Raw genomic sequence first — 27370 nt, forward strand, 5'->3', positions numbered from 1 at the left:
CTAGATTACATTGATTTTTGAGGCTTTCTCATTATACTATCTAAAAGTCAAATTTCTGGGTTTAAGAAGATAGATAGCTCATTTAGTAAAGAGTTTGTTTCACAGGATTAAAGATCTAAGTTCAGATGCCCAGCACTCGTGTAAAAGGCAAGCCCAATGTCATGCACTTGTAATCCCAGACTAGGGAGGCAGAGATGGGCCAGTCCAGCTGGATTGTAAACTCCAGGTTCAGTGAGGCCATGCTGGAAATGTTAAGGTGGAAAGGCTAGTGAGATGACTTAGCAGGTTAGGACACCAAATGTGAGTTCATTTTACAAAATCTACATGGTAGACCTTCACACACACAAAATAAATGTAATTAAAATTAGTTTTTTGAAGGCAAGCAGGAGTAACTTTAAAAAAATGTTAGAGAACAATTGAGGAAGACACCAAATGTCAACCTCCAGCCTCCACTTGTACACACATGCACACACACACACACACACACACACACACACACACACACAGAGTCAAATATTTACTTAGAGCCAGCAAAATGATTCAGCAGATTAAGGTATTTCCTGCCAAGCCTGATTACCTGAGTTCAATCCTTGAGACCAGCATGATGGAAGGAAAGAACAAATTCCTGCAAGCTGTCCTCTGACCTCTCATGCACAGTGATACACATGAATACTCTCTCTCTCTCTCACACACACACACACACACACACACACTCACACACACAAAGTTTAACAAAATCAAATAGCTGTGTAAGGAAAGTAGTTTAGGTTAAATTTAACACTTGGTTAGTCTAATTTGTATATATCTTTTTTTTTAACTTTTGTTTCTTTTCTTTGAAGTACTGGGAATTAAGCTCAGGATATCTCTCATGATAATCACATGGTTTAAAAACCTCGGGCTCATTTATTGAGAATTATTGAAACTTAGGTGTCTGGTTGGAATTAACACAAACAGTCCAGTGATGGGTTTTTGGTTTTTTTTTTGTTTGTTTGTTTGTTTGTTTTTTTTGGTGTGATGGGTTCTTTTTCATCTTGTGTTTTAATAGACATTTTAAAATTTCTTATGCAGTGTAGGAAAGGAACCAAAAGTTAGAAACCATGCACTATTTTTGTTCCGTTTCTCACTGCTCTGACAAAATACTGACAGAAGCGACTTGGGAAGGTTTGGTAGAATTCACTGTCATAGAGTATGCCTGGTCCTCTACATCCTGTGCAGACCAGAGACACAGGCAAAGGCTGGTGCTCAGCTTTTCCCCTCCTTTGCCCTTTGTACTCAGTTTGGAACACTAGTTATGGGATGAGGTCACCCACAGTCAGATTGGTCTTCCTAAATTAGACCTCACCTACGTGCCCAGAGGTGTGTTTTCTATGATCTTAAATCCACCCAAGTTGACGATGAAGACTACTGTGATGTACATTCTGAACCCTAAGAATAATTGTGGGGAAAGCCTCAGCACATATAGCACAGTATCAGTGTGTATATGCAGGTGGAGCCTGGAAGGGGTAGTAGGATGCTAAGAGAGAAGGGTTAGTCTGGGGAGAAAAGAACCTTCCTGAAAGACATATTTTGGAATGGGTGCAGGAAGACAGTTGGCATATTCATGTCTCTTGCCTCTTCATGCTCACCTAGTGGTAAACAAAAGTTTTTTTGTGTTTTTAAACTTAAAGTCTGACAAAACTGTGGTGTCATAGAGTTTTCTTCTTCTTTCTTTCTTTCTTTTTTTTGGTTTTTTGAGACAGAGTTTCTCTGTGTATCTTTGTACCTTTCCTGGAACTCACTTGGTAGCCCAGGCTGGCCTTGAACTCACAGAGATCCGCCTGGCTCTGCCTCCCGAGTGCTGGGATTAAAGGCGTGTGCCACCACAGCCCGGCCATAGAGTTTTCTGATCTGTTGATATCCTTCCAGTTTCTCATGACTGGTTAACACAAGTCAGTGTTAGCCTAATTCAAATGTGTATAAAAAACAACCACCAGTGTGTTACAGTTTTCTGCATTGACTAATGATATTTTGTGTCTATTCTCCTGCACCCTTCCCCCTCATCCTCCTTCAAGAAACCCTGGACACTTTGGAAAAGTGGGTGACAGAGATCTTCTCTCAGATACCGAACAAGTAAGACAGTCGCTTTCTGTAAGTTACATGTCTCCACCATTCAAGAGCACACCTTTTTGTATTAGTCCCGAAGGTATTTTTTTTAAAGGTCATAAAACTGAGACCTAAGTTTACTAGCTTAGTCAAGATTGTATAGCTTTTGAGTAGAAAAGCTAGGATAGGACCCTATTTCCATAGCTCAAAAATTACATGCTTGTAAATTTATAGTAAGCAATAATTCTGAAGATTTTATGCTGCTTTTTACATTTATTTTTTCCCTTTTCTGTTTCCGTCGGAGCATTTGGAACTATGATAAGAGTTGAAAAGCATATCATGTACACCTACCTCTCCTAACAAATTTTGTGTTGAAAGGTGTTTTTTTTTTCCCTCCTTTTCTTTTGTCAGTTGTTTGGAATATGGAATGTTTTTCCTCATTAAAGAAATATCTTGTAGATGATGGTGATTTATACCTAATCACTCCATATATAGTTACATTTTAAAAAAATGTTATTTCTAGTACAGCTTTACTAACTGCAAGTACTTCTTACAGGAGAAAATCTAGAAGTAAATGGCACTGAAAGAGGCAGTAATTGTTAGGGGCAGGGTCTTCTGGTGCAGATAGGGGTGGGGTCTTCTGGTGCAGATAGGGGCAGGGTCTTCTGGTGCAGATAGGGGCAGGGTCTTCTGGTATAGAGGTGAAGACAGTGCAGTCGGGATTTCAATCCATTTGCTCATGCCAAGAATACTCTTCAGCCAGCACTGTGCAGAGTAGATTGCTTAGAAATATTTGTTAGTCAGTGAAGCATCCCTGATACTACTGTTCATAAGGCTTTTCCCAATTAAGTCTTAATGTGTTTGTTTTCTTTTCAGTGGGCTACCTAAACCAAACTTTGGCCATTTAACGGATCCTTTTGACACACCAGCATTTAACAAACTTTATAGAGGTTTGTAAACCTAAGTTTTAAAATTGCTTGAAATAACTTTAGCACATTTCCTAAAATGTGAGTCTGCCAGTTTTCTTTGAAAATGCAAAGCACAACAGAAATCATGTCTGTTGAAAAGGGACTGATTGGGTGGTGGAGATCCGGTTAGGGCAGATGGAGGCCGCTGGCAGGCTGTGGCGCCCTGCTGCTCCTTGGTCTACTTCATGCTTCCCCAGTTTCCCATATTCCTTTTGTTCTTGTCTCCACCTTCCCAACCCTCCTCATTTTATCCTCAAGAAAGTGGAAGTAGAAGAGAGAAAACATTTCTTTAAACTTCATTATACATATTTGTATTTATTAAATGAAGAGGTCATCAAGTGTCAGGGAACTGGAAGGGCGTCTTCAAGTCTTACTAGGAAGAGAGCCCGTTTGGCAAATTTCCTTTGATACTTTATAGGTAAATGAACATAAATATTCAAGATTATAAAAATATATACTTACTAAATATATACTGATCTTTTCTTTTTAAAATTTGGCATCTGTAGTAACTGCATGACGAGCTGCTGCATGATCACATTGTAATTCCTTTCCAGCTTGCCAATAGTGATTATTACAGAGACATTCTTCTGTCTCCTCTTTTTCTTTTAGTCAGGGGACTTTTCTCTTTTTCCCTGTTTCTTTCGGTCTCTGCTTCTCCTCTCCCCGTGTCAGTTCGGCACACCCTTTCTGCTGCAGGCTTCATCCTGTTAAGCCAGATATTCCGAGAGTATTTTCTGCTGTTTCTAGCTTTAGATTTTCTATTTATGGACTCATAATCTCCAGAAATACTTTAGCCAGTGCACACATTTTTATCATGAGAAGCAGACTCAGGAAGACTTAAATGCAAGTGAGTTTTACCAGGAACCTCAAGCACTGCCACCAGGAGCATGGGGCAGATCTCCCATGGACCTCCTGACCCTTGACAAAAGGATTCAGCCCTAAGGGCATTCATTTTCTCCTTGTTCTTTTCATTCTTGCTTAAAACAATTACTCAAATTAGAATATTGGCAACTTGAAGTAACAACTGCATTTTATTTAACCATCCTGTGATTGCTGGAGGATGAGATATATTGAACAAAAAATTTGTTTTTATAACAGAAAATGTCATAGAAAAATACTTATAACAGTTCTTGTGGCATTTTTGTTTAGTTGTTCCAATCAGAAAAATCCATGCTCTGACCATCACATGGGCACTTCCTCCTCAACAGCAACATTACAGGTGAGAGGTCAAGGGAGATTGGCTTCATTTAATATAGAGTCAGGATCATAATTTAGAGAAGGCTGTGTGCTTTAAGTTTGGGGTTTCTATATTTAAAACTCGGATGTCTTATAAACTGGAATTTAACTACTAGATTATTCAAGTCTTTACGTATTTCATGGTTTTTCTCAGTGTAAAAAGTAGAATTTTTTTATAATGAGTTACTTTACCTGAGTCTTTGAAATCAAACATTTGGCATTAATGTTTACTTTTCTAATTATTTTTAATATTTGTAGAATAAAATATATTAATTTATGATTTATTTGTTCAGTTTTTACTTGTCAAAAGTGAAGGTTAAGCTCGTGGTGGTGGTGTGTGTCTTTAATCTCAGCACTCTGGAGGCAGAGGCAGGCAGATCTCTGTGAGTTCAAGGCCAGCGGATTTACTTCTGTGAGTTAGGGACATTATATAAACTAGGGTAAAAATGTCAGTTTATGTATGAACAACACAGCTTGGGCAAGCAGTTTTTGTTTTGTTTCATTTTGTTTTGTTTTTAGGTAAGGAATAGTTAATTCTATAAATGCTTTATAATAAATAAATGCAAATGAATTGATATAAATTTTGCTTATTTTAAAAAATACATTTATTTTTTGTTTTGTATTGAGACATGGCTTCTCTTCATAGCCTTGGCTGGCCTGCAGCTTGAACTCAAGAGATCCACCTGCTTCTGCCTCCCAAGTGCTGGGATTAAAGATGTATGCCATCACCATCTGGTTTATTTTAAAATTATGTGTATATGTGTGCCTGCATAGGGGTATGTACACATGAATGCACATGCCTGTGGAGGCCAGCAGAGGGCTTTGAATCCTCTGGAGCTGGAGTTACTGGTGGTTGTAAGCTTTCCAACATGGGTTCTGAGAACAAAGTCCAGTCCTATGCAAGAGCAGTACATGTTCTTAACTATGGAAAAATCTCACCAGCCCATCTTATTTTTTTCTTAAACTACTACCAACAATACCAACAAAGCAAAGCTGTGCAGGCAAACCCAGCAGAAGGAAAGGAAGCAGTGTGTATTGTTTGAGCTCAGTAAATGTTTTTTGTTTCATGCTAGAGTATTTGATCAAGTTCATTGAAATTAACAAAAACATTGTGGTTGTAGTGAGAAAGCAGGAAAGTGTATGTTACAAGAATAATACAGCAAAAAGCAATATATATTTGTTGTTATGAATGTCTTAAGAAATATTGACATTATTAAACTAATACTAAAGGGTACTAGCTAACAAGTTCTTCTGTCTTTGTCTCTGTCCTCAAAGATGGCCCAACATTAGTAGCTCATTTTATATTCTTCAAGCATTACACAGCTGTTTATCACTCCAGTTCCAGAGGATCTGACATCCTTTACTGACCTCCATGAGCTCTGCATACATGTGATGACAGACAGACATACAAGCAAAACACCCATACACACATAAAGTAAAAACAAATAAATATTTTAAAAACTAAAAGGAATCAAATATAAAACATCTCTTATGGGAGTGGGAGCTCAACACATGCTGTCAACAAAGACTTTTCTTAATCACAAAGTATTTGAAGAAATATCAAAAATTACAAAAAGTGACAAGTTATTGTAGGGTTTTGTTTAACACTTCCTTATCAGTCATTTTTATACCCCAAATATGTGAATTCTCAATAAATTAACTTTAGTGGAGAGCCGTTTTTCACAGAGAAGCAATGTTTTTCCTTTCAGTGTTGCCATCGGAAGCATTATTAGTTTTGTTCAAATGCAAACATTCACTCAGCTGGCCTCATTCTGTAGCTGCCTTACTCTGTACCTCTCTAGTGTGTGTGTAATTCAACTCACATTTTAATCTATATTATCAAGGCTTTGAGAATTGCTTAGCAGAATTTGATTTTCAAGGACTTACTAAATTTTGGTGGACATGTAGCCAGTATCAGTAGTCACTGTATGTTCATCATGTTGTAAAAATACTACTAAATTGAATTTTGTAGTCTAATTAGATTTCTTGTCTTCTTATTTTATTTTATTTTTTATTATTCCTTATTCTAGGGAACACACCTTTAAATTGTAGTAGAGACAAATGGTGAAAGAATGTGAACAGCGTATTTTTACATTGACTATTATTGTAACTGACTGCTTCATGAGGTTCTGGGAGCAGTGATGGCCAGTCAGATGAAGAGGAAAAGAGAAATACATTAAATCATATCTTTGTTTAAGATCCTAATGTACTTGAAGGAAACTGAAACTAGACTTTAGATTTCCAACCTTTAGAATAACATTGTTTTATCCTATAGCCTGATAGAGTAATGAAGGACTTTGTAAAAATCTGATTCTGGACACTGACTCATATAGTCCATGTTCTGATAGAGGGAGCTGAGGAGCAGGGACAGGAGGGCCTATGGGGCTCGCTGGCCCCATAGTCGTCTAGTCTAGTCTAGTCTAGTCTAATTGGTAAACCCCAGGCCTGTGAGAAACCTCGTCTCAGAGGAGGTGGATAGAGACCATAAAGCTGACACCTGAGATTTTTTTTGGCTTCCACATGCATGCATGTGCATATGTACCTGAGCACACACATGCAAGTGTACACATCTATACACACACACACACACACACACACACACACACACACACACACACATATATTCAGAAAAACCTCAAAATCAAAAATACCACCCTTTCCTCCAAAAAGTAACTTCAAATGAAGTGTCTTACCATTTTCTGTTTTTATATTGTGACTGTTAACTGATTAAAATGTCATGTTTACTGAATTTATAAGAATAAGCTTAGGTTCTCAAACCTGGTATATTTAAACCTTCTTTTGACTTCTGATCCTTAATTTTTTTTTTTAAAGGGTGAAGCCACTTCATTATATTTCCTGGCTGGTTGGACATGAAGGCAAAGGCAGCATTCTTTCTTACCTTAGAAAGAAGCAAGTATTGAGTTATTAAGCATTTCTGTAACAGTCTCTTAATAATAACCTGCATTTCTCTGCTTTAGCTGCCATGAGGTCTGGAATCAAAATGCTAATATAGTCATAGTAATTACCTAGGTCACTTTAATGACTGTATTTGTGAGGTTTCTTATAAACTGTCTTTTTTAGTTCATGTTGGAAATAATTACAAAGTTAAAAAAATTATATATGGAATTAACAGTTGATTCCATAATTATATAAGGAGGCTAGTTCTAATAAGATAATTTGGATAAGTAAGTCAGTTATTTCAATTCTGTGGCTCTCTAGGGTTTCCAACCCAAAAGGTGAACTGTAGAAAAATCATTCTGAACATGTAGAGTTAAGAAAAGTATAGGTAGCCAGTCGGTGGTGGCGCACGCCTTTAATCCCAGCATTTAGGATGCAGAGGCAGGCGGATCTCTGTGAGTTCGAGGCCAGCCTGGTCTACAGAGTGAGATCCAGGACAACAAAGGCCACACAGAGATACCCTGTCTCAAAAAACTAACACCCCACCCCCACCAAAATACAGCTACATTAGTAGAGTGTGTCCTAATTCAATTATGCAGATGTTTCATTTCTAACCAAACAATAGAAATAGAACTTTAGAGTCTAGATCAATACTTTTAATTTCTTCTTTGTTTTTTCCTGTGTACTAATTTGAGAATGAAAAGTTTATAGAAATACTATTTAAAATACTATCGTTGTATTCTAGAACATTCACAGAAATTGAGAGGGCAGTTATTACTAAGAACTTTGACATTGAGTATATGTGGGACCCTTTTAGGATGTGAGCAGTGTGCTTTTTGGTATGTGTAAACATTTTTCTTACTGAGTTCTATTGGACTTGCAAACTCTTCATTTGGTGTACACCCTCTGATTTAAGTTTTTGGTGTTATTTTAGCCAGGAAATGATCTACTCATTGTTGCTTTATTCGCTAACCGTATAGGATAGCTTAAAGTTTCTAAGAACTCATTTGACATTCTGAGTTGGGTTATAGTTTAATTGTTTTAAGTCTTTTAGGAGACAGAATCAAAGATGATAAATGAAATGTTTCTCAGTAACTGTATGTAATAGTTAATTGTGTGTTTTTATTTTATTTTTCCATTAAGAATCACATTGGCATCATAAAGCTGCTTGAACAGTATTAGTTTCCCATTAGACAGGAAAAGTTGACTGTTGTTTGGTTCTGGTGACTTCTACTGTAATTCCTTGTGCTCTTAAGATCTGAACTTGAAAACTTACTGTTGTTGGGTGGGGTGTCACAACCCTGTCATCTCAGCTCTGGGGAGGCTGAGGCCGAAGGATTGCTGCAAGTTCAAGGCCAGTCAAAACTATGTTGTGAGACCTGATCTCAAACAAACAAAACCCCCTGAACACTTTAAAGTATACATTTACATCAAAAGCTCAGAGTCCATAATTTTACATAGAAAACTTGTTGACTTTGTTAATTTAAAGGCTTACTGATTAGATTAATTTTCCCAACTGTAGGTGCTGGGCTCTTGCATTGTTTGGTGGAAATGGTGAGACAGGCTTTGAGCAAAATTCTACTTACTCTGTGTTCAGCATTTCTATTACGTTGACTGATGAGGGATATGAGCATTTTTATGAGGTAAGTAATTAAATGGAGTTATTTTTTTTTCTCTAGATATTACTTTATGCAAAAGACTAATGAAATGTTCTGTTTCTAGGTTGCTCATACTGTCTTTCAGTATTTAAAAATGCTGCAGAAGCTAGGCCCAGAGAAAAGGTAATAAAATTTCCTAGAATGAAACTGGGTCGATCCTAGTACAATTTTAGTTTCAGACTGCCAACAGACATGCTTTAATCCTATAAGATGGTGGTCTGTTATTTCTTACTGTTTCCTTCATTGGCTCTGTGTCCTGATCCCTCTCCGTCTGAGTGCAGACTGTAACCTTTACTATTATTTAGCTAGCTCTTTTTATTCTTATGCCTCTTTCTTGGGGGTGATTGCAATGAGAAATGTTAATATAGCTTCTAATTGTCATGTTCTCTTTCACAGAGTTTTTGAAGAGATTCAGAAAATTGAGGATAATGAATTTCATTACCAAGAACAGGTATTAGAAGTCAGATTATTTTTGCATGTTATATGAACAAATTGGAACTGGTGTGACCATTGTCCCACTTTATGGAAGTGTCACTGGAATTTTAATTGTGCTTCTCAAGATGGTCTTGACACTTTTGTTGTTAGCACTTAGGTTACAAGGGAAGACTGGGCCCATGACCTAGATCATGATGTATGACCATTTTTCTGTGTGATCACCTGTTATCTGTCCCCCTTGATAAACATTTAATGGAGAGTTTGCCGTGAAATTCAATAGTTTGGGAATTCAAATATTGTGAAGATATTTTACAAGGTAATCAATAGTAATTACCACGTGTAATATTAAGAACACTTGAGATTTGGGGATTTAAGGGAGAGGAGTTTTTCCTTGATTGAAGGTCTTCATGGATATGATAAATTTGAATTGAATTTGCCAAAGACAAAAGATTTGTTTATATTCCAGGGAATTGAAAGTACTTAGGTAAAGAGCTTTGTAGTCTTGGCCAGTGCCTCAGTGAGTAAAGTAATTGCTGCGTATGCATGAGGAACTGAGTATGGATCATGTAGATAAGAGTGGAGGCCTGGCATGGTGGCACACATCTTTCATTCCAGTACTTGGGAGGCAGTGGCAGGTGGATCTCTGAGTTTGAGGCCAGCCTGGTCTATGTAGGAAGTTTTATCTCAAAAGAAGGAATAGGGGATGATACTCAGCCTTGGCCTTTGACATACACTATGCTTTGTTGAGGGCACCCATGTCCCACATTCATACATACAAATGATCTTTGGGGCATTATGAAAAAGTCAACCATCCTGTGTATGTGTAGTATAAGGACATTCAAATGAAAGTACTGTATAATATTGAAAGTAAACAGTTTAGAGAAGGGGTGTGTGCTGGAATGTGTACATGCCCTTTGGAAGTCTGTTGAAGCCTGTGGGTTGCTCCTCAGAATAACGCATCCTGTCAGCTCCCAAGCTTTAGAGAAATTGCTGTCAGTGCACAGGAATGGCTGGTATACCCTCACCTAGAGACTGGTAATGTTTTTCATTTGCTTTCTTCTCTGCATGTGGTTGTTTTTTTGTTTTGGTTTGTTTTGGTTTGGTTTTTGAGACAGGGTTTCTCTGTGTAGCACAGTTGGGAAATTTAACAGAGACAATACTGTTAATATACCAGCCAATAGAATAGTGTTTTTAAGTATGTAAAAGTATAATTCACAAAAGAATATAGGAATAAAATGCTCAGAATAGTAAAATAGTAATATGTGTCTTTCTTGTGTAAGATCCAGTGGAATGTCTAGTGATTTTCAAAATTGTTCAGCAGTGACTATGCATGGTATTTTAAATATCTGTAGTAACTGTATTGTGGTTTTGGTGGGTGGTAGTCATAGACATTGTTCATATTACCATGTGTAATGCTGATATTGATACTTTTATTAATTTATCTTTATGTGGTGCTGGGGATTGAATTTAGGCCTCTTATAATAAAAAATTAAGAGACTAATGAAAATATGTTGTGGTCATACATTGTGTACTCCAATAAAGCTTGCCTGGGGATCAGAGGACAAAGCCAGCCACTTTAAACATAGAGGTCAGAGCACACACCTTTAATCCCAGCACTTGGGAGGCAGAGGCAGGTGGATCTCTGTGAGTTCGAGGCCAGCCTGGGCTACAGAGTGGGTTCCAGGAAAGGTGCAAAGCTATACAGAGAAACCTTGTCCCAAAAAACAACCCCCAAAAACCCATAGAGGTCAGGCAGTGGTAGCACACACCTTTAAATCCTAGCATTCTCGAGGCAGAGATCCATCTGGATCTCTGAGTTTAAGGCCACACTGGGAACAGAACCAGGCATGGTGGCATATGCCTTTAATCCCAACACTAGGAAGGAAGGAAGGTGGCAGGGCACAGAAAGGGATATAAGGCGTGAGTAAACAAGAAGTCTCTCTCTTGAGGCTGAGAATTTTGTAGAGGTAAGAATGTGGCTGGCTTGTTCTGTTTCTCTGATCTTTCAGCTTTCACCCCAATATCTAGCTCTGCGTTTTTTATTAATAAGACCATTTAGCAATTCATGTTACAATATGTGATTTCTTCTCACCAAATTCAGGGTCTCCCTTATTTTGTCCACTGACATAAGGGTCCTAGATAAGAGAGCTCTGATTAATAAATAGCCAATCAGACCATCTGAAAAAGATGGCTTTTTTGATGGTTACCAAAGTCTGTCCTCTCAATGTATACCATAAGTAGGGAAGATGTAATTTCATGAGGGAAGTTGCAGAAACTCCAGTTATTATTGACTCCTCTGTAGTATTTTCTATCCTTGAAGCCATCTAAAATTAAAAGTCTTACTCTGAAACTGAAGGCTGCAGTGTCTCACCTGAGCCCCTAGAGGGCCCTATAGGCACTCTTCCCTGTAAGCTGATTGATAGAGTTGGTACCTATATAAGTTCTGTCCAGCCACCTTACTGAGAGTGTGTTTTCTCATCAGTTGTGGTGGCAAACATGAGAGTCAGAATCACAAGGGGAGATATCAGAGTGGGCATTTGGGTACCAGAGCCGTAGGTGACACCCAGATTCCTATATTCTTCATGGTTCAGAGTGTTGTTTCCACCCCCTGTCCCTCTGTGCTATTAGTCATTAGCAGGACATCTCAAGATAAACATTGACTGACATCTCCATATGTCACAGCTCCTCATCCCTTTCTCCTGCATCTTTGGTATGCCACCTTGATATTAACATATGATCAAGACATCTTAGATCAAAACCTAAGCAAATGTGAAAGGAGAACAAGTCAGAAAAGGCCGGTTTTGCTGCATAAACTGTGTAATTACTTAAAGTATGCCAAGTTAGTTCTGTTTGGGGGTGTGTACGTTTCTATTTTAAACAAAACTGTTTCCTCTTCACACTTTTTTCTGACTTTCATCAATGAAGGCAAATAGGAATGCCTTTCTCGAAGTAATATTTTTAAAGAAAAAATTTAAGTTCTATATAGAAACTTGTACTCAGTATGTGTCATAAGTCAAATGTTTGAAATGGATCTATTTAAAATTTTTTACTTGTTTATTTGTTGTGTGTATGCTATATAGCACACATCTGGAGGTCAGAGGACAGTTGGTAGGAGTTGGACAATTTCTGTCATGTGGGGATTAAACTGAGGTCATTATGCGTGGTGGCAAGTGCTTCTACCTACTCAGCTATCTTGTTGACTTCTAGAGCTATGTTGTTAAAGATTATTTTTGTAGGCAGGACCAATAATGTAGCAATTAATGGAAGGCAGTTTTTTGAAATGAAAAAGGGTTTATAGAAGACAAAACAGGTAAAAGATGTGTATTAGCAAATGTTTGAGAAGCTGTAGATGGATCTGAATCCTCAGGCATAGCTGGCAATGATAGATGTCACAGCTGCTTTGAAAAAGTTGCCACCTAGCCACGACTCTTAGGTGTATACCCAAGAGAATTGGGAACATAGATATCCACAAACTTATGTACAAAGGTTCATACCGGCATCATTTATTATAACCCTAAAGTAAAAGTAACTATTCATAAATCATTAAATAAAAAAAATGAAGCAGAAATTCCTGTTATGGAATATTATTCAGCCATAAAAAAGTGATTTTATATTACAACTGGACCTTTGAAATGTTATGTTTAATGAAAGAAACCAGACACTAAAGGTTTCTTGGTAAACAAGTCTATGTTGTTGCAGGATATTTGATCACTGTGAACCCCAAGATTGTGTTATTTACTGGAGAAACCTGTTTCTAGCCCTAGCACACACCTTTAATCCAAGAGCTTTTTGCTTCAATATTGTAAACAGGATTAAATAAAGTCAACCACATGTCAAGAGGTAGAGCAGGCAACCAGTTGACAGGAAATGAACAAGAAAAAACCATAGAGAGTAAGAGGGAGTCAGGAGGGCGGATAGAGAGATGCACAGGAAGTGGAAGGGAGGGACATTCAGTTTGAGGTTTGGGTTTGAGATAGCATAGGACAAGAGAGGTCAGGGATTTCAGCAGAGGAGAAAGGTCAGCTAGGTACTTTCTCTGCTCCTCTGAGCTAGCAGGCTTTCCAATATCTGGCTCCAGAGTCTTTATTGGTAAAATTGAATGATTGAGATTTTGTTAAAAACAACACTATTTATTTGGAATAGTACAAGTAAATGTAGAGTGAAGAACACAGGTGATGGCTATGGGCTGAGGGCAGTAGAGTATTGAGTACTATGAGCTGGAGAATGATGAAGTGTTTGAAACTTAGTGTAATGATGGGACAGCTTTGTGAATATAAAAACTATTGGATTATAGACTTTAAAAGGGTAGATTTTGTGGTTTATGGATTACAGCTTCCAATGTTAAATCTGAAATTTATAACCAATTTAAGTCTAAATCTAAAATTATAACTAAAAATATGTGTGTGCACATTTTCATTTGTGATGCTAGAGATTGAATCCTTGTCATACCAAGAAGACCACTACCACTGTGATACACACCCAGTTTGTTTATTTTACCAGTACCTAGTCTATTGCTTTTGTGCCACGGGTCAGCTTTTAGGTAGGGTCCATTTGTCAGAGCAAATGCTTTTAATTGCTCAGGTTTCTACCATGTTGGTTAGAGCAGTTGCATTACAAGGAAGAAGCTGGTAAAAATAGCTCATTAAAAAGGTAAAACAAGGCTGGAGAGATGGCTCAGAGATTAAGAGCAATGGCTGCTCTTCCAGAGGTCTTGAGTTTAATTCACAGCACCCACATGGTGGCTCACAACCATCTATAATGAGATCTGGCACCCTCTTCTGGCCTGCAGTCATACATGCAGGCAGAACACTGCATACATAATCAATGAATTAGTCAATCAATCTTAAAAGCAATAAAAAGGTGAAACAGAGCCAGGCCTGATGGTGTGAGCCTGTATTCCCAACTACTCTAGAGACGGTGGCAGGCGTGCCTGGGCTACTCAGTGAGTTACAAGCTATCCTGGGCAAGTTAATGAGACTGTCTCAAAATAAAGTAAAAACAGAGTTTGTGTATGTGTTAGTCACTTTTTCATTGCTGTGGTAAAACACCAGCACCAAGACAATTTATAAATGAGCACATTTAATTGGCTCATGGTTCTGGAGGGTTCGAGACTACGATGGCAGCCGGCGACAGGACCATCTGAGAGCTTCCGCTGAAACTCAGGCAGGAAGCAGAGCCTGCACGGGGATGGGGAGGCTCTTGAGAGCTTAAAGCCCACCCTCAGTAACACACCTCCTCTCCTCAGATAGTTCCAACATAGGGGCCTGAGGGGGGTTCTCAGTCAAACCGCCAGTGTTCCGGGTGTGAGTAAATTCTTGAATTGATTGCTTTTTCCCTCCTGGAAAATTATTTCTATTTTATAAACCAGAGAACTGATCGTTTTTCACTTTTAAATTGAGATAACATACTGATTAATATAACTTCTTCTTAGAGACTATTTTTTAAAGATTTATTTATTTATTTATTATGTATACAGGAGAGCGTGCCAGATCTCATTACAGATGGTTGTGAGCCACCATGTGGTTGCTGGGAATTGAACTCAGGACCTCTGGAAGAACACTCAGTGCTCTTAACCTCTGAGCCATCTCTCCAGCCCGAGACTATTTTTATACACCATAATAAATGTCCATTTTTTTAGTACAGTGTGATTTTAATACATATATACAATGTGTAACGCTCAGATCAGAGTAATTGATGTATCTGTTACCAAAACATTTTTATATATTTAGGAAATGTTTAAATTCCTTTTTTTCCTGGCTATTTTGAGGTATTTGTTGTTATCCATAGTTCTCCTTCTGCTCTGCAGAGCAGTCACTGCTCCTGTCCTGTGGGGCCTATGGCTCTTTCTCCAGCCCCTGCCTTGCTCTGTTGAGACCCACTCTTCTACTTTCTACTTGTCACCACTCTTAGCTAGTGACACATTGTAGTTTAACTGGTGATGCTTCAGTGTTGAGTCCCCATCTGTATTGACATAGCAGTCACGTTGTGCACTTGCTCAGTGTGGGGCTGGGCTGCTCTCATGAGAGGCTGGTGTGACTGGAGCAGGGTAGGTTGGTCTTGGGCTCGGGTGGCACTTTGCAGGTGAAGCTTCCTGGCCCTGCAGCATGGGCTTGCGCTCTTGGAGTCCTGAGCGTCCTCTTAGAGTGACATAGCGTCCTGTTAGAGTCACTCAGATGCTTCTGTCTCAAGTGTCTGCTGTGATGGACTAAGACATCAGTGGTGGCTCTCGTATGAAATGTAACGGTTGTACGTACCTCTTTCCAGACAGATCCAGTGGAGTACGTGGAGAACATGTGTGAGAACATGCAGCTGTACCCACTTCAGGACTTTCTCACCGGAGATCAGCTTCTGTTCGAGTACAAGCCAGAAGTAAGGAGCAATCCAGTTTAGAACTTGCTTTAGGAAAGAGGGTGAAAAAGTGTAGAGATTTTTTTTAAGAACTGTGAGAATGGAGAGAATGTGGTAAGTTTAGTCAGAATTGTTGTTTGATTAAACAGAAGACTAATGAGGGATTTCTCAGAGTCTCTTACACAGGCCGTCTTTTCTGGTTGTTGGAGACAGTCTCATTTATCCTAGGCTGGCTCACACTTGCTCTGTAATTGAAGATGACCTTGAACTCCTGATCCTTCTGCTTCTCACAGGTGCTATGATTGCAAGTGTGCGTCACCATGCTGAGTTCACATGGTGCCGGCTGCCAGACCCAGGGCCTCTTGAATGCTAGGCAAGCACTTATGCAATGAGTTAGACCTCTCACTCCATTCATTCATCTTTTGATATAAAGGATGAAATAGAATCTTATTACACACCATTTGTAATTTTCCAAGTGTTAGAACACTTAAAATAGTTAAGGCAGTTTCTAACATTTATGTAGTTTGGTTCTAAGCATTCTTTAAAAAAATTGCCTAGCCTACTTTTGATTGGAAACCCAGGACAATTAATTTTAAAACTTAGATGGGTATGGTGGCACATGCCTTTAATCCCAGCACTCAGAGAGGCAGAAGTAGTCTGATCTCGGTGAGTTCAAGGCTAGCCTGGTCTACGTAGTGAGTTTCAGGATAACCAGGGCTGTTACATGGAGAAACTCTGTCTCGAAAGAAAAAAAAAATTAATACTTAATATTACAAGAAAAATGCGGCTGTCCCTGTATTAGAAATAAATTACTTATGGGCTGGGTCTCATGGCACAGGCCTATAATTATAGCTGTTTGGGAGGCTGGGCTGGAGGGTCTTAAGCTCAAGTCTGCCTGAACTGCAGGTTAAAATCCTGTTTCAAAATAAAAAGTCAAAAGATGCTTTGGGATGTAGCTCAGTGGAGGAGAATTTGCCTAATGTGCATGTACAAGGTCCGAGGTTTAATCCCCAGGGCTACAAGGATTAAAGACTTACATATAATATTATGTGCAAGTGGACAACAGTTGACTAGTCACTCCTCCACTCCTGGGGACCAAATCAGCTTCTTCCTGTAGAGTAGCTTTTTCAGCCTGGATAGTTTGCCTTCAGGGAATATTTGTTAGTGTCTAAGATACTTTGTTTGGGACAGTTAGGGATGGATAGTGGCGTACTGTGGTGATATTTTATTTTAGAAGTTCATCTACAGGGTATTCCTAGGGTATAGTGGGTAGAAGCCTGAGATTGTACAAACGATCTTAAAATGCACAAGATAGGACCCAACAATAAAGTTAGCTGTCCCAAGATATAGCTTATGTTAGACACTGCTTCCTGCTGCCTAGTGACAGTACAGTAAATGACAGCCCTGCTCCTTTATTGCTGGTCCCATTGGAGTGTGAGAGTCCAGATGAGCTGCCTTAGCACAATGAGGACACAACATTTGATGTTTGTCAATTATAGCTCAATAGAGGTAAAAATAAAGTTTTTGAAATAGTAATAAACTTAGAGTTTTATAAATTAGGTGCATGCATTAGAAACAGTTCACTGACATCAAGACACTGGGGTAACAATGCAACTATTTTTCTAACAGGAGTGTATTCACTTAAATTGTTACCAAGTTTTCTGCCTTCCCTTGTCTCATGTTGTTTCCTGTTCCCTTTGTTAGGTCATTGCTGAAGCCCTCAATCAGCTGGTTCCTCAGAAGGCAAACCTCGTTCTTCTGTCTGGTGCTAATGAGGGGAGATGTGACCTCAAGGAGAAGTGGTTTGGGACTCAGTACAGCATAGAAGGTAAGAGACTGACGGTTCTCCTCTAGTTAAGTGTTTCTGACTCGGCCGGGGACTTTTAAAAAGAACCGTGTGTGTGTGTGTGTGTGTGTGTGTGTGTGTGTGTGTGTGTGTGTGTGTGTGTGTGTGAGAGAGAGAGAGAGAGAGAGAGAGAGAGAGAGAGAGAGAGAGAGTGAGTTTATGTGCAACCATGTATATGTGGATGCCTGAGGAAGCCAGAAGGTGTCAGACCCCATGGAATTGGAGGTACAAGCAGTTGTGAGCTGCTGTGTGTCTGCATGAGCAGTAGGTATTATTAACTGCTGAGCCATTCCAGCCCCAGCGGGGAATTTTATGGTTCTTATGAAGACAAAAAGTGTGTGTGTGTGTGTGCGCGCGCACGCGCGCGCACATGCATTTATATAATTTTAATTTTTGTTAATTTTTTAGACAGGGTCTCACTTTGAAGCCTTGACTGACCTTAGACTCATTGTATAGACCAGGATTGCTATCTTTTTTTTTTAAAGAGAGCGTCTCTCTACATGGCCCTGGCTATCCTAGACTTACTATGTATGTAAGACCGGGATGGCCTCAGGCTCGTAGAGATCGGTTTGCCCCTGCCTCGGAGTGCTGCGGTTATACCACAGCATGCCAGTGCTACCCTACCAGGCTCGAGACGGCTGTCTTAAGGTTTCTCTGCTCTGCACTGTTCTTAGCATTATCTCTAACTCCCCATAATGGCTCATTAAGCTCTGAACAATGGCTTTTCTAGTTCAAAGTTCCAAAGTCCTTTCACAGTCTTCCTACAAACATGGTCTGTTCTGTCACAGCAATACTCCATTCCTGGACCGTAGTTAGGGTTTGTGTTGTGATAAAACATCATGACCAAAAGCAGTTTGGGAAGGAAAGGGTTTATTTCTTCTTACAATGCTTCAGGTCACACTTCACCACCAAGGGAATTCAGGGCAGGAATTTGAGGTGAGAATCTGGGGGCCAGAACTGAAACAGGGATCACAAAGGAGGGCTGCTTATTGGCTTTTTAGCCTGCTTTCTTTCTTTCTTTTTTTTTTTTTTTTGGAGCTGAGGATCAAACCTGGAGCCTTGCACTTGCCAGGCAAGTGCTCTACCACTGAGCTAAGTCCCCAACCCCTCAGCCTGCTTTCTTATAGCACCTAGGACTACCTGCCAGGGGTGATACCATCCACACACAATGAGCTGGGCCTTCCCATATCAATCATTAGTCAAGAAAATAGTCCAGAGACCTTCCTATAGGCAATATGGATGGAGGCATTTTCTCAATTAAGATTACCTCTTCCTAGATAAGTCTAGGTTCATGTCAAGTTGACAAAAACCAACCAGGATACTGGCCTCAAACTGCCAGAGATCTGCCTGCCTCTGCTGCCTGAGTGCTGGGATTAAAGGAGTGCACCACTATGCCTGGCAAAAAGTTTAAGTTGTTTTTTTTTCCAACAACAAATGCAGTTTAATCTCATAATTAGAAAAATACTTAAAACAAAACAAAACAAAAAGCCAACCAAGCAAATAAGATACATTTATAGCCAAGCATGGTGGTGCACATCTACTATCACAACCTGAGAAGGCAGAGACCAGAAGAGTCCAAGTGTCGAGACAGTCTGGTCTACATCATAGTGAGTTCCAGGTTATCCATGACTACAGAGAAGACCTTTTCTTTAGAGAGAGAGAGAGAGAGAGAGAGAGAGAGAGAGAGAGAGAGAGAGGAAGAAAAGAGAAATTTGCAACATAATCAAGCTCTTCCTGATCTTGGGAAATGAAGGAAACTTGGAAACTTGTTTACATGTGAAAGAACAAAAAGTATAAGTTTTTAAAAATTTATTTTGCAGTGAAACATACTTGCACGTTTGAGCAGTTCTTTTCTGCTATATTTTTATTTTTGAATTAGTGAAAATATCCTACTTAATTATTTATTTGGTAGGTAGATTTTTTTACTTTGTTACTCATTGATATTACTTACTGTTTTTGAGGCAAAGTCTTACTATGTAGGTCTGGCTGGCCTGGAACTCAGAATCTTCCTGCCTGCGCCTCTGAATGCAAGGCAGCCCTTGGTTTCACCTTGTTTTAGAGCAGTGGTTCTCAGCTGTGGGTTTCAACCCCTTTGGGGGTTGGATGACCTTTCACAGGGGTCACCTAAGACCATCTGAAAACACAGATATTTATGTTATGATTCATAACAGTGGCAAAATCACAGTTATGAAGTAGCAATGAAAAGAATTCTATGTTTGTGGTTACCACTACACAAGGAGCTGTATTAAAGGGTCATTCCATTAGGAAGGTTGAGAGCCACTGTTTTAGAGGACTGTTTCTCTGGAGGCATCACTGTCTAGCTCCTGCTCTATGCAAACTAAAATACCAAACTATTCTTTAAGAAAAACCAGAAAAGAAAGAAAAGAAAAGGAAAGAAAGAAAAGAAGGAAGGAAGGGAGGGAGGGAGGGAGGGAGGGAGGAAGGAAGGAAGGGAGGGAGGGAAGGGAGGAAGGGAGGAAGGAAGGAAGGAGAGCACTTCTCAGACTTCACTGTGCATGTGTGTCACGTGCGATCCAAAATAGATTCTGGCCACATGTGGTAGCATGTATTATAGTCCCATTACCCAGGAACCCAAGACAGGAGGAACTCCAGTTAGAGCATAATGCATGCTATGTAATGAGACTTTGTCTCCAAGAATGAAGAGGGAGGGAGGTACAGGAAGAAAGATTGACTCTGAATCAGATAGAGTCTGCATTCTGAACACTGTCTCAGATGATGGCGTTGCTGCTGGGTACTGCTTTGACTAGCAAGTTTCTAGGTTTTGTAGCTGTGCCTGAGGAGAGATTTAGTGGTAAAGGCCAGTTGATAGCTGGTTTGTTAAGAGAATTCTGAGTGTTGCATTATTTGTTGGATCTGTTTGTTTTTCCTCTCTACAGATGTTGAAAACTCTTGGGCTGAACTGTGGAAGAGTAATTTTAACTTAAATCCAGATCTTCATCTTCCAGCTGAAAACAAGTACATAGGTCAGTAAAATGGAATCATTGTGTATGTTGATCCATGTGCTAATAAAACACAGCTGTGGGGCTGGAGAGATGGCTTAAGAGCACTGGCTGTTCTTCCAGAGGTTCTGGGTTCTATTCCCAGCAACCATGTGATGGCTCACAACCATCTGTAATGAGATCTGGTGTCCTCTTCTGGCCTGCAGGCAAACATACAGGCAGAGCACTGTATACACAAAAAAACAAAACAAAAAAACCTATGTGAAGTACATGGTGTTTACAATTGAATTAATATTTTAGGATATCAGCAGTATTCTGGGGTGGGAATTACTATTGTCTTTGTTTTCCAGTGGAGAAAAACAAATTTAGAATGCAAAGTGACTTATCCAAGTCACCGAGGAACCAGGCTTCTAATGGTCATAGCTGACCCTTTCATAGGAAGAAACTGTAGAAGGTTGTGAAATCAGGTCCAGTCAGATAGCTTAGCAAGTGACAGTGCTTGCCACCAAGTCTGACCTGAGCTCCACCCCTGGAGTCCATATGGTGGAAGGAGAGAACCAATTCCTGCAAGTTGTCTCTGTCTTCACCTCCCCTCCCAGTGAGCAAGTGTATTAAAAAGAAGATGGAAAGTTGGGAAGTCAGCATAATGGGCTTGAGTTTGCTGTGATGAGTACTGAAACTTTACAAGTCTGTGTGAATGGAAGATAGCCAAATGTTTAACTGCATATAAAATGGTGTGATTTCAAAACATTTTGTTCTAAATAGGCATCTAATCTATTAGTTTGCATTGACAAATATATTTCTAAGTTTCAGTGAGAAAATTAAAAACTGGAGATTTTGCAAATGTTTGTAACTATAGTTTACTCAGGATACCTTCCTTCCCAGCAGTTCCAGTCATCATCCATATCCAAAAGAGATAAAAGAAGGCACTCACATCCATGTCCTTGAACCCTCATGGCAGCACTAGTCACAAGAGTCACACGGTCAATGAACCAAACTGGTACACAGATACTTTAGAATATTATCAGTAATGTAAAGAAAGGAAGTATTGATACATATGACAATGTGATGAATTTTAAAATACTGCCAGGGGCAGATAGCCGGCTCAGGGGTTAAGGGCTCTTACAGAGGAACAGGGTTCAGTTCCCAGCACCCACATGACATGAGTTACATATGGTTTGGCCCAAGAATTTTCAACATCTGTAGAGTAACAATATGGGTGCTGGGAATTGAACCTTGGTCTTCTGGAAGAACAGCCAGTGCTCTTGACCATTTCTCTAGCCCCATCAGTACTTTTTAATAAATACATTATGTGCATCTTTTATTCTCCATTTTCTTTAAATTAATTATCTCCTATCTCTTATCTAATTAACATGTTAACTAAACAGTTTGCCATTGATTTGAAATGACAAGTTAGGGTTTAATTTGTATAGAACTGTTTGGTAACCTTTCAGAGTTCTTAAGTTTGGCAAAAGATATACTTATTAAAGAATATATTCATTCAAAGATTGAGTTATACAAGTACCCTGACCCAAAGGCCACCTTCTTTTAGTTAACAATTACTTGAGAAAGGGAATGAAGCTAAATGTTCAGAGGTAAGAATCTACTGTTGGGAACTAGACATTTTCAGTTTTCCTCTAATGTAAGGCCAAGTGTACGCTGTATTCCAATATTTGAAAAATGATCACTCTTTTGTTCATGTTGTTAGCCACGGACTTTACATTGAAGGCTTTTGATTGCCTTGAAACTGAATACCCCGCTAAAATTGTGAACACTCCACAAGGTTGCCTGTGGTATAAGAAAGACAACAAATTCAAAATCCCTAAAGGTAAGACCTGCACTCTAAAGGAGTGAAGTAGGAAGTCTTTCTCTTACACAGCAGCCTCTCTGTTTCTGTTGCCTGCCTCCTTCCCCATGACTTTCCCTTTGAAGCCCCTTGTACACTCACAGGTTCATGGTGTGCTCCTCCTGTGCTCCTAGGAGTCTATATAGACGTCTGCTTTCTAGGAGACAGAAAGTCAGCCCTAGGGCTGCTGAGATGGCTCAGCAGCTAAAAGCCACTTGATGCCAAGCTTGATGTTCAGGCTTTTGATCCCCAGGACCTATGTGGTGGGAAGAGAGAACCAGCTTCTAAGAATTGTGCTCTGACTTACACACACACACACAAACACACACACAATTTAAAAAATTCAGTTCTAGAAAGAAATTGTTTTTAAGTATTTTCTCTCTCAGAGCAATGAAATTAGAACCAGATATTTGATTATCTTAAAGGATTGATTATATTATTTGAACACTATGTTTAAAAACAGATAGAATAAGATATGAGGAAAATTATTCCTAGATACAATAGAAAGCCTAATCCAGAATTGTAACGTGAATCTTCCCCAATTGCGTATTTCTGCCCTTTGCTTCTAGCATAAAGCATGTGTAGTCTGGGGCTAAACAGACTCTAAATTCCTTATCTTTTAGATGATGGCCCAGACTGTGTTGTTGTGTTGGCAGCTTGGATTGGAGTCCGAGGCCGCCATTTAATCAATGTCCTGTCCTTTACACAGCCCCCCGTTCCTCCTTCCTCCCCATGCCTCCTTTCTCCAAATCCTCACTCAGTATGTCCAGAACTGCCTCCAAATGACAACCCCCCTGCCTCAGTCTCCCAGGTTTGGGGAGTTGAGGCTGTACCATCAGAGTCTCTTGAATGGCTTATAAGAACTTAGAAATAGTAATTGCCATTTATTCAGCTTCTTTAGAAAAAGGCTGTTGTTCTGACTTCTGTGAATACTGAGTTGCTTGATTAATGTTCTGAACATGTATACTTGTATACATATTTTTGCCTGTCTGAAGTTACTGATAAATATGGTTATTCATAGACTTTTCTGTATATGTCTGATATTCCCATAGGTTAAAGTGTGCCTTCTATGATACTTTATTTGGAATGGTAAAAATACCCTTTAAAAGCTTTAAGAGTAATTACATAAGGAAAAAAGAGAGTAGACGTGTAGTGAAGCTTTAAGGGTTAGTAATTTAGTTAGACTTTCAGAGCCACATTAGGGACTAGCAGGTGTTAAAGTGTTTGAGCCTCTGGCCCTCTCTGTTTTTACTCACGGTCTTTTTCTTCCAGCCTACATCCGTTTCCATCTGATCTCACCTTTGATACAGAAGTCTGCAGCAAAGTGAGTGTTTGGCTTTGTTGTTGTTGGTGGTGGTGGTGGTATTTCCTCAAAAGAAAAAGAAAAAAAAAATTCAACTGTTGACTATGCTGGCTAGCTTTATGTCAACTTGTACAAGCTAGAATTTTTTTTAGAAGAGGGAACCTCAATTGAGAAAATGCCGCCACCACATTGGCCTGTGGGAAAGCCTGTGGAACATTTTCTTGATTGACAGTTGATGTCAGTAGTGCCATCCCTGGGCTGGTGGTCCTGGGTTCTATAAGAAAGCAGGCTGAGCAAGCCATGAGTAAGCAAGCCATCAAGCCATAAGGAGCACCCTCCCTGGCCTCTGCATCAGCTCCTGCCTCCAGGTTCCTGCCCTGCTTAAGTTTCTGTCCTGACTTCCTTTGATGATGGATTGTGATATGTAAGTGTAAGCAAAATAAACTCTTTCCTTCCCAAGTTGCTATTGGTCATGGTGTCTCATCACAGTAGTGATGACCATAACTAAGAAGTTGGTGCCAGGAGTGGAGTATCGCTGTGACATTCTGGAGCATGTTTTGGGGAGGATTGTGGAAGGACTTTGGGCTAGAGAAGTCCTGGCGTGTTCAGAGCTTGATGAGCTGTTCCGGGAACTTGGAGGGTAATTCTGAGAGTGATGCAGATGATGAAGCCTGCCCTAGGAAGTTCCAAATGGAAGCCAAGACTCTGTGGGGCCTTTTGTGTGGTAGTTTACAGTAAGAATCTGTGGTGTCTGGTTAGCTGGAGCTGAGGAATCAGCTGTAACTAAGACGAGATCAGTATTATGGAGGCAGACTCTTCTGGGAAGTGTTTCCTCCGGGCCAGCACACTGACTTTGTTATTTAACTATCGGAAAGCAGTTTTCTTTCAGTCTGAACAGTTGGTTATTTTCTCTTTCAGTACTTGAGCTGTACTGGCTGTTTTATGGTTTCTGTTTGTTTTCTGTGCTTTAGACAAGTTAGAATAGCTTGTAAACAAATCAGAATGACTGCGTTGGGGAAGGCCCTAAAGTTCAGCCCTCACTATGAACTAGGGGCTGGCTCCTGTCTACAGGAAAGACTGACTGCATTTCTGTTGGTCTAGTACCTAAAGACTTACAGCGTTTTAGAATTTATTGTATTTTAAATTGTATGTGTGTGTATATATGTGTCTAGGGGTGGGGTGGGGGCAGGGGTGGGATGGGGTGGTGCTGCTGCTGCCTGTGGGTGAAGGAAGGTTCTGGAACAGGCCAGGAGAGGGCATTGGATCCTCTTGAGCTAGAATTATAAGCTGTTGTGAATTGTCTGTTGTGGGCGCTGGGAATTGAACTCAGGTCATCAGCAAGAGCTTTTAACTGCTGAACCATCTCTCCAACCCCAACTTCCAGGCTTTTAATTATACCTTGCTTTTTGTTTTTGTTTTATTTTTTTAATTTTATCTGCATTTATTTTACACGGAATTTATTGTTTCTTCAGTTTCTTCTGGGATATCTTCTTCTTCTGTGCAACCTCCTCTTCTGGCTTCAGAACAATTTGTTCCTTTTCAGTGAGGATCATCTCGATGTGGCCGGGGGAGCTCATGTGCGGGTTAATCCGGCCATGAGCTCTGTAAGTCTGTCTGCGCATCTTAGGTGCTTTGTTCACCTGGATGTGTTCAATGACTAGAGAATCCACATCGAAACCCTTGAGTTCAGCATCACTCTCTGCATTGTTAAGCATGTACAGCAGAAATTCAGCAGTCTTTAGGCCACCGGCCCTGTGTCCAGCCCCACTGTTTGGCCTGGGCGCACCTATCGACTCCACCATTATACCACCGGAAAGGCACACCTTGCTTCTTCAAAGTGACATCTTTCAGATATTTGGTGGCTTTTCGGATATGCATACCCTTGATGGCCTGGGCAGTTTCACAGGTGTTCTGAAAGTGAACCCGAAGATTTGAACCTCTCAATTTGCATGATTTTGTAGGGTTTTCTGGGTCAAGCGAAGAGCGAACCATCTTCACAGGTCACCTTAACCCACTTACAGGAAGAGCTTGTTTTTTTTTTTTTTTTAAACAAATTATTCATGTATTTATATAGATAGCTGTACTGTGGGAGACCAGAGGGCCCAAAAGTGAGTTATAGGAAATTATTCATGTATTTATATAGATAGCTGTACTGTGGGAGACCAGAGGGTCCAAAAGTGAGTTATAGGAAAGGCTCAGAAAACATCAGTGCTCTTCTTTTTCTTTGTTTTCTTGATTTGAGACAGGGTTTCTCTGTGTAGCTTTGGAACCTTGTCTTGGAAACTTGCTCTGTAGATCAGGCTGGCTTTGAACTCAGAAATCCGCCTGCCTCTGCCTCCTGAGCCCTGGGATTAAGGGTGCATGCCACTACCACTTGGCTGCATTTCTTTTTCTTTGCCTCTTAATTAGAAATCCAGCCTTAAATGGTAAGCATCACTACTACCCACCCCACACCCCGTGTTACTGTTCTCCCCATCCCAGATTGTAAATTATCAAGTCGGAAAGCCTAAGCCTGATCGTTTCCAGGGTTGATGGCTGCTTGGGGCTGGTTGCTTCTGATGCTGGTTCATTTCCTCATTGTGCGTGTGCATGTTGTCATTTTCTGTGTGTGTCTGACGTGAAAAGACTGGGGAAGCTGGGAAGTAGTCCTAGGATAGACCTGTGAAGCTGAGTCCTGAGTGAACTAGATTTCCTTTCACACCTCATGGGTTGTGTGTTCTAGAGTAGAGAAGGAACGCCTTACTAAAAGTGAAGGTTCTTCCTCTGATAGAAACAAGTGTATGTATTCCTGTCTTTTCTGCCAATTAGTGATGCTGGTTACATTTTGTACTTTCCAGTGTTGTCCTCTTTGACATCTTCGTCAATATTCTTACTCATAACCTTGCTGAACCAGCTTATGAAGCGGATGTGGCACAGCTGGAGTATAAACTGGTAGCTGGAGAACATGGTTTAATTATTCGAGTAAAAGGATTCAACCACAAACTACCTGTAAGTATACGGGCCCTGTTTTTCTCAGAGGAGCTTTGAAATCCCATATTTATCTTGGTTGCCCCAGAGCACTAAGCAGAGGCCCATATGTGGTCCTTTGATAGGGGCTTCCCGGTGGTGGTGTCCCAGGTCTTCCTTGCATATGACACCTGCTCTGACTTAGAACATACATAGCAAGATTCCTGCCCTGGCCTCCCTTGGTGATGACTATGATGTGGAAGTGTAAGCTAAATAAACCCTGCCCTCTGTAAGCTGGTTTTGGTCAGTGTTTTATGACTGCAACAGAGAAGCAGACTAGAATAGGCCTATCCCTGAATCTGGGGCTTCTCAATCTAAGGATCCTTCATCTTGGGGTGCCGTGGTGCCTGGCTTATTCTGACATGGATGCTGGGGTGGAACTCAGGTCCTCATGCTTGTGTGGCAAACATTTTACTGACTGAGCTATCTCCCTGGCCCCAAGAATTTTTATTTTTTTGAGACAGGGTTTCTCTGTGTAACTTTTGGAGCCTGTCCTGGAACTCACTTTGTAGACCAGGCTGGCCTCCAACTCACAGAGATCCACCTGCCTCTGCCTCCCAAGTGCTGGCATTAAAGGCGTGCACCACCACTGCCCCGGCCTAACCCCAAGACATTTGTAAATACATACATTATATAAATATATGTATATGTATTAATAAGACATTAATGTATAACTGACAGTACATAAGAAACACCTCCGCTTTAGGTCTGATCTCACTTCTGTTTGCTCTGTTTCTCTGAAGCCCACACTGGCATTTAGGTTTGGTGTGAGGTAAATTCTCAC

General features: G+C 40.1%; 1 protein-coding gene and 1 pseudogene across 1 annotated transcript in view; one reads left to right on the forward strand and one right to left on the reverse strand.

Annotated features, from left to right (window-relative positions):
- Nrdc (nardilysin convertase) overlaps positions 1-27370 on the forward strand; it is a 67877-nt gene that overhangs the window by 31483 nt on the left and 9024 nt on the right. The window contains exons 11-23 of the mRNA XM_036178591.1: positions 2052-2109; positions 2959-3032; positions 4200-4269; positions 7119-7196; positions 8707-8827; positions 8907-8965; positions 9239-9293; positions 15542-15646; positions 17330-17453; positions 20369-20455; positions 22140-22259; positions 23550-23601; positions 26418-26568. Of these exons, the coding sequence (XP_036034484.1) occupies positions 2052-2109; positions 2959-3032; positions 4200-4269; positions 7119-7196; positions 8707-8827; positions 8907-8965; positions 9239-9293; positions 15542-15646; positions 17330-17453; positions 20369-20455; positions 22140-22259; positions 23550-23601; positions 26418-26568 (1154 nt within the window). The remainder of the gene's footprint in view (positions 1-2051; positions 2110-2958; positions 3033-4199; positions 4270-7118; positions 7197-8706; positions 8828-8906; positions 8966-9238; positions 9294-15541; positions 15647-17329; positions 17454-20368; positions 20456-22139; positions 22260-23549; positions 23602-26417; positions 26569-27370) is intronic.
- Positions 25038-25586, reverse strand: LOC118577734 (annotated as a pseudogene).

The sequence above is a fragment of the Onychomys torridus genome, chromosome 2 (genome assembly GCF_903995425.1).
Source record: "Onychomys torridus chromosome 2, mOncTor1.1, whole genome shotgun sequence".
NCBI classification, from domain to species: domain Eukaryota; kingdom Metazoa; phylum Chordata; class Mammalia; order Rodentia; family Cricetidae; genus Onychomys; species Onychomys torridus.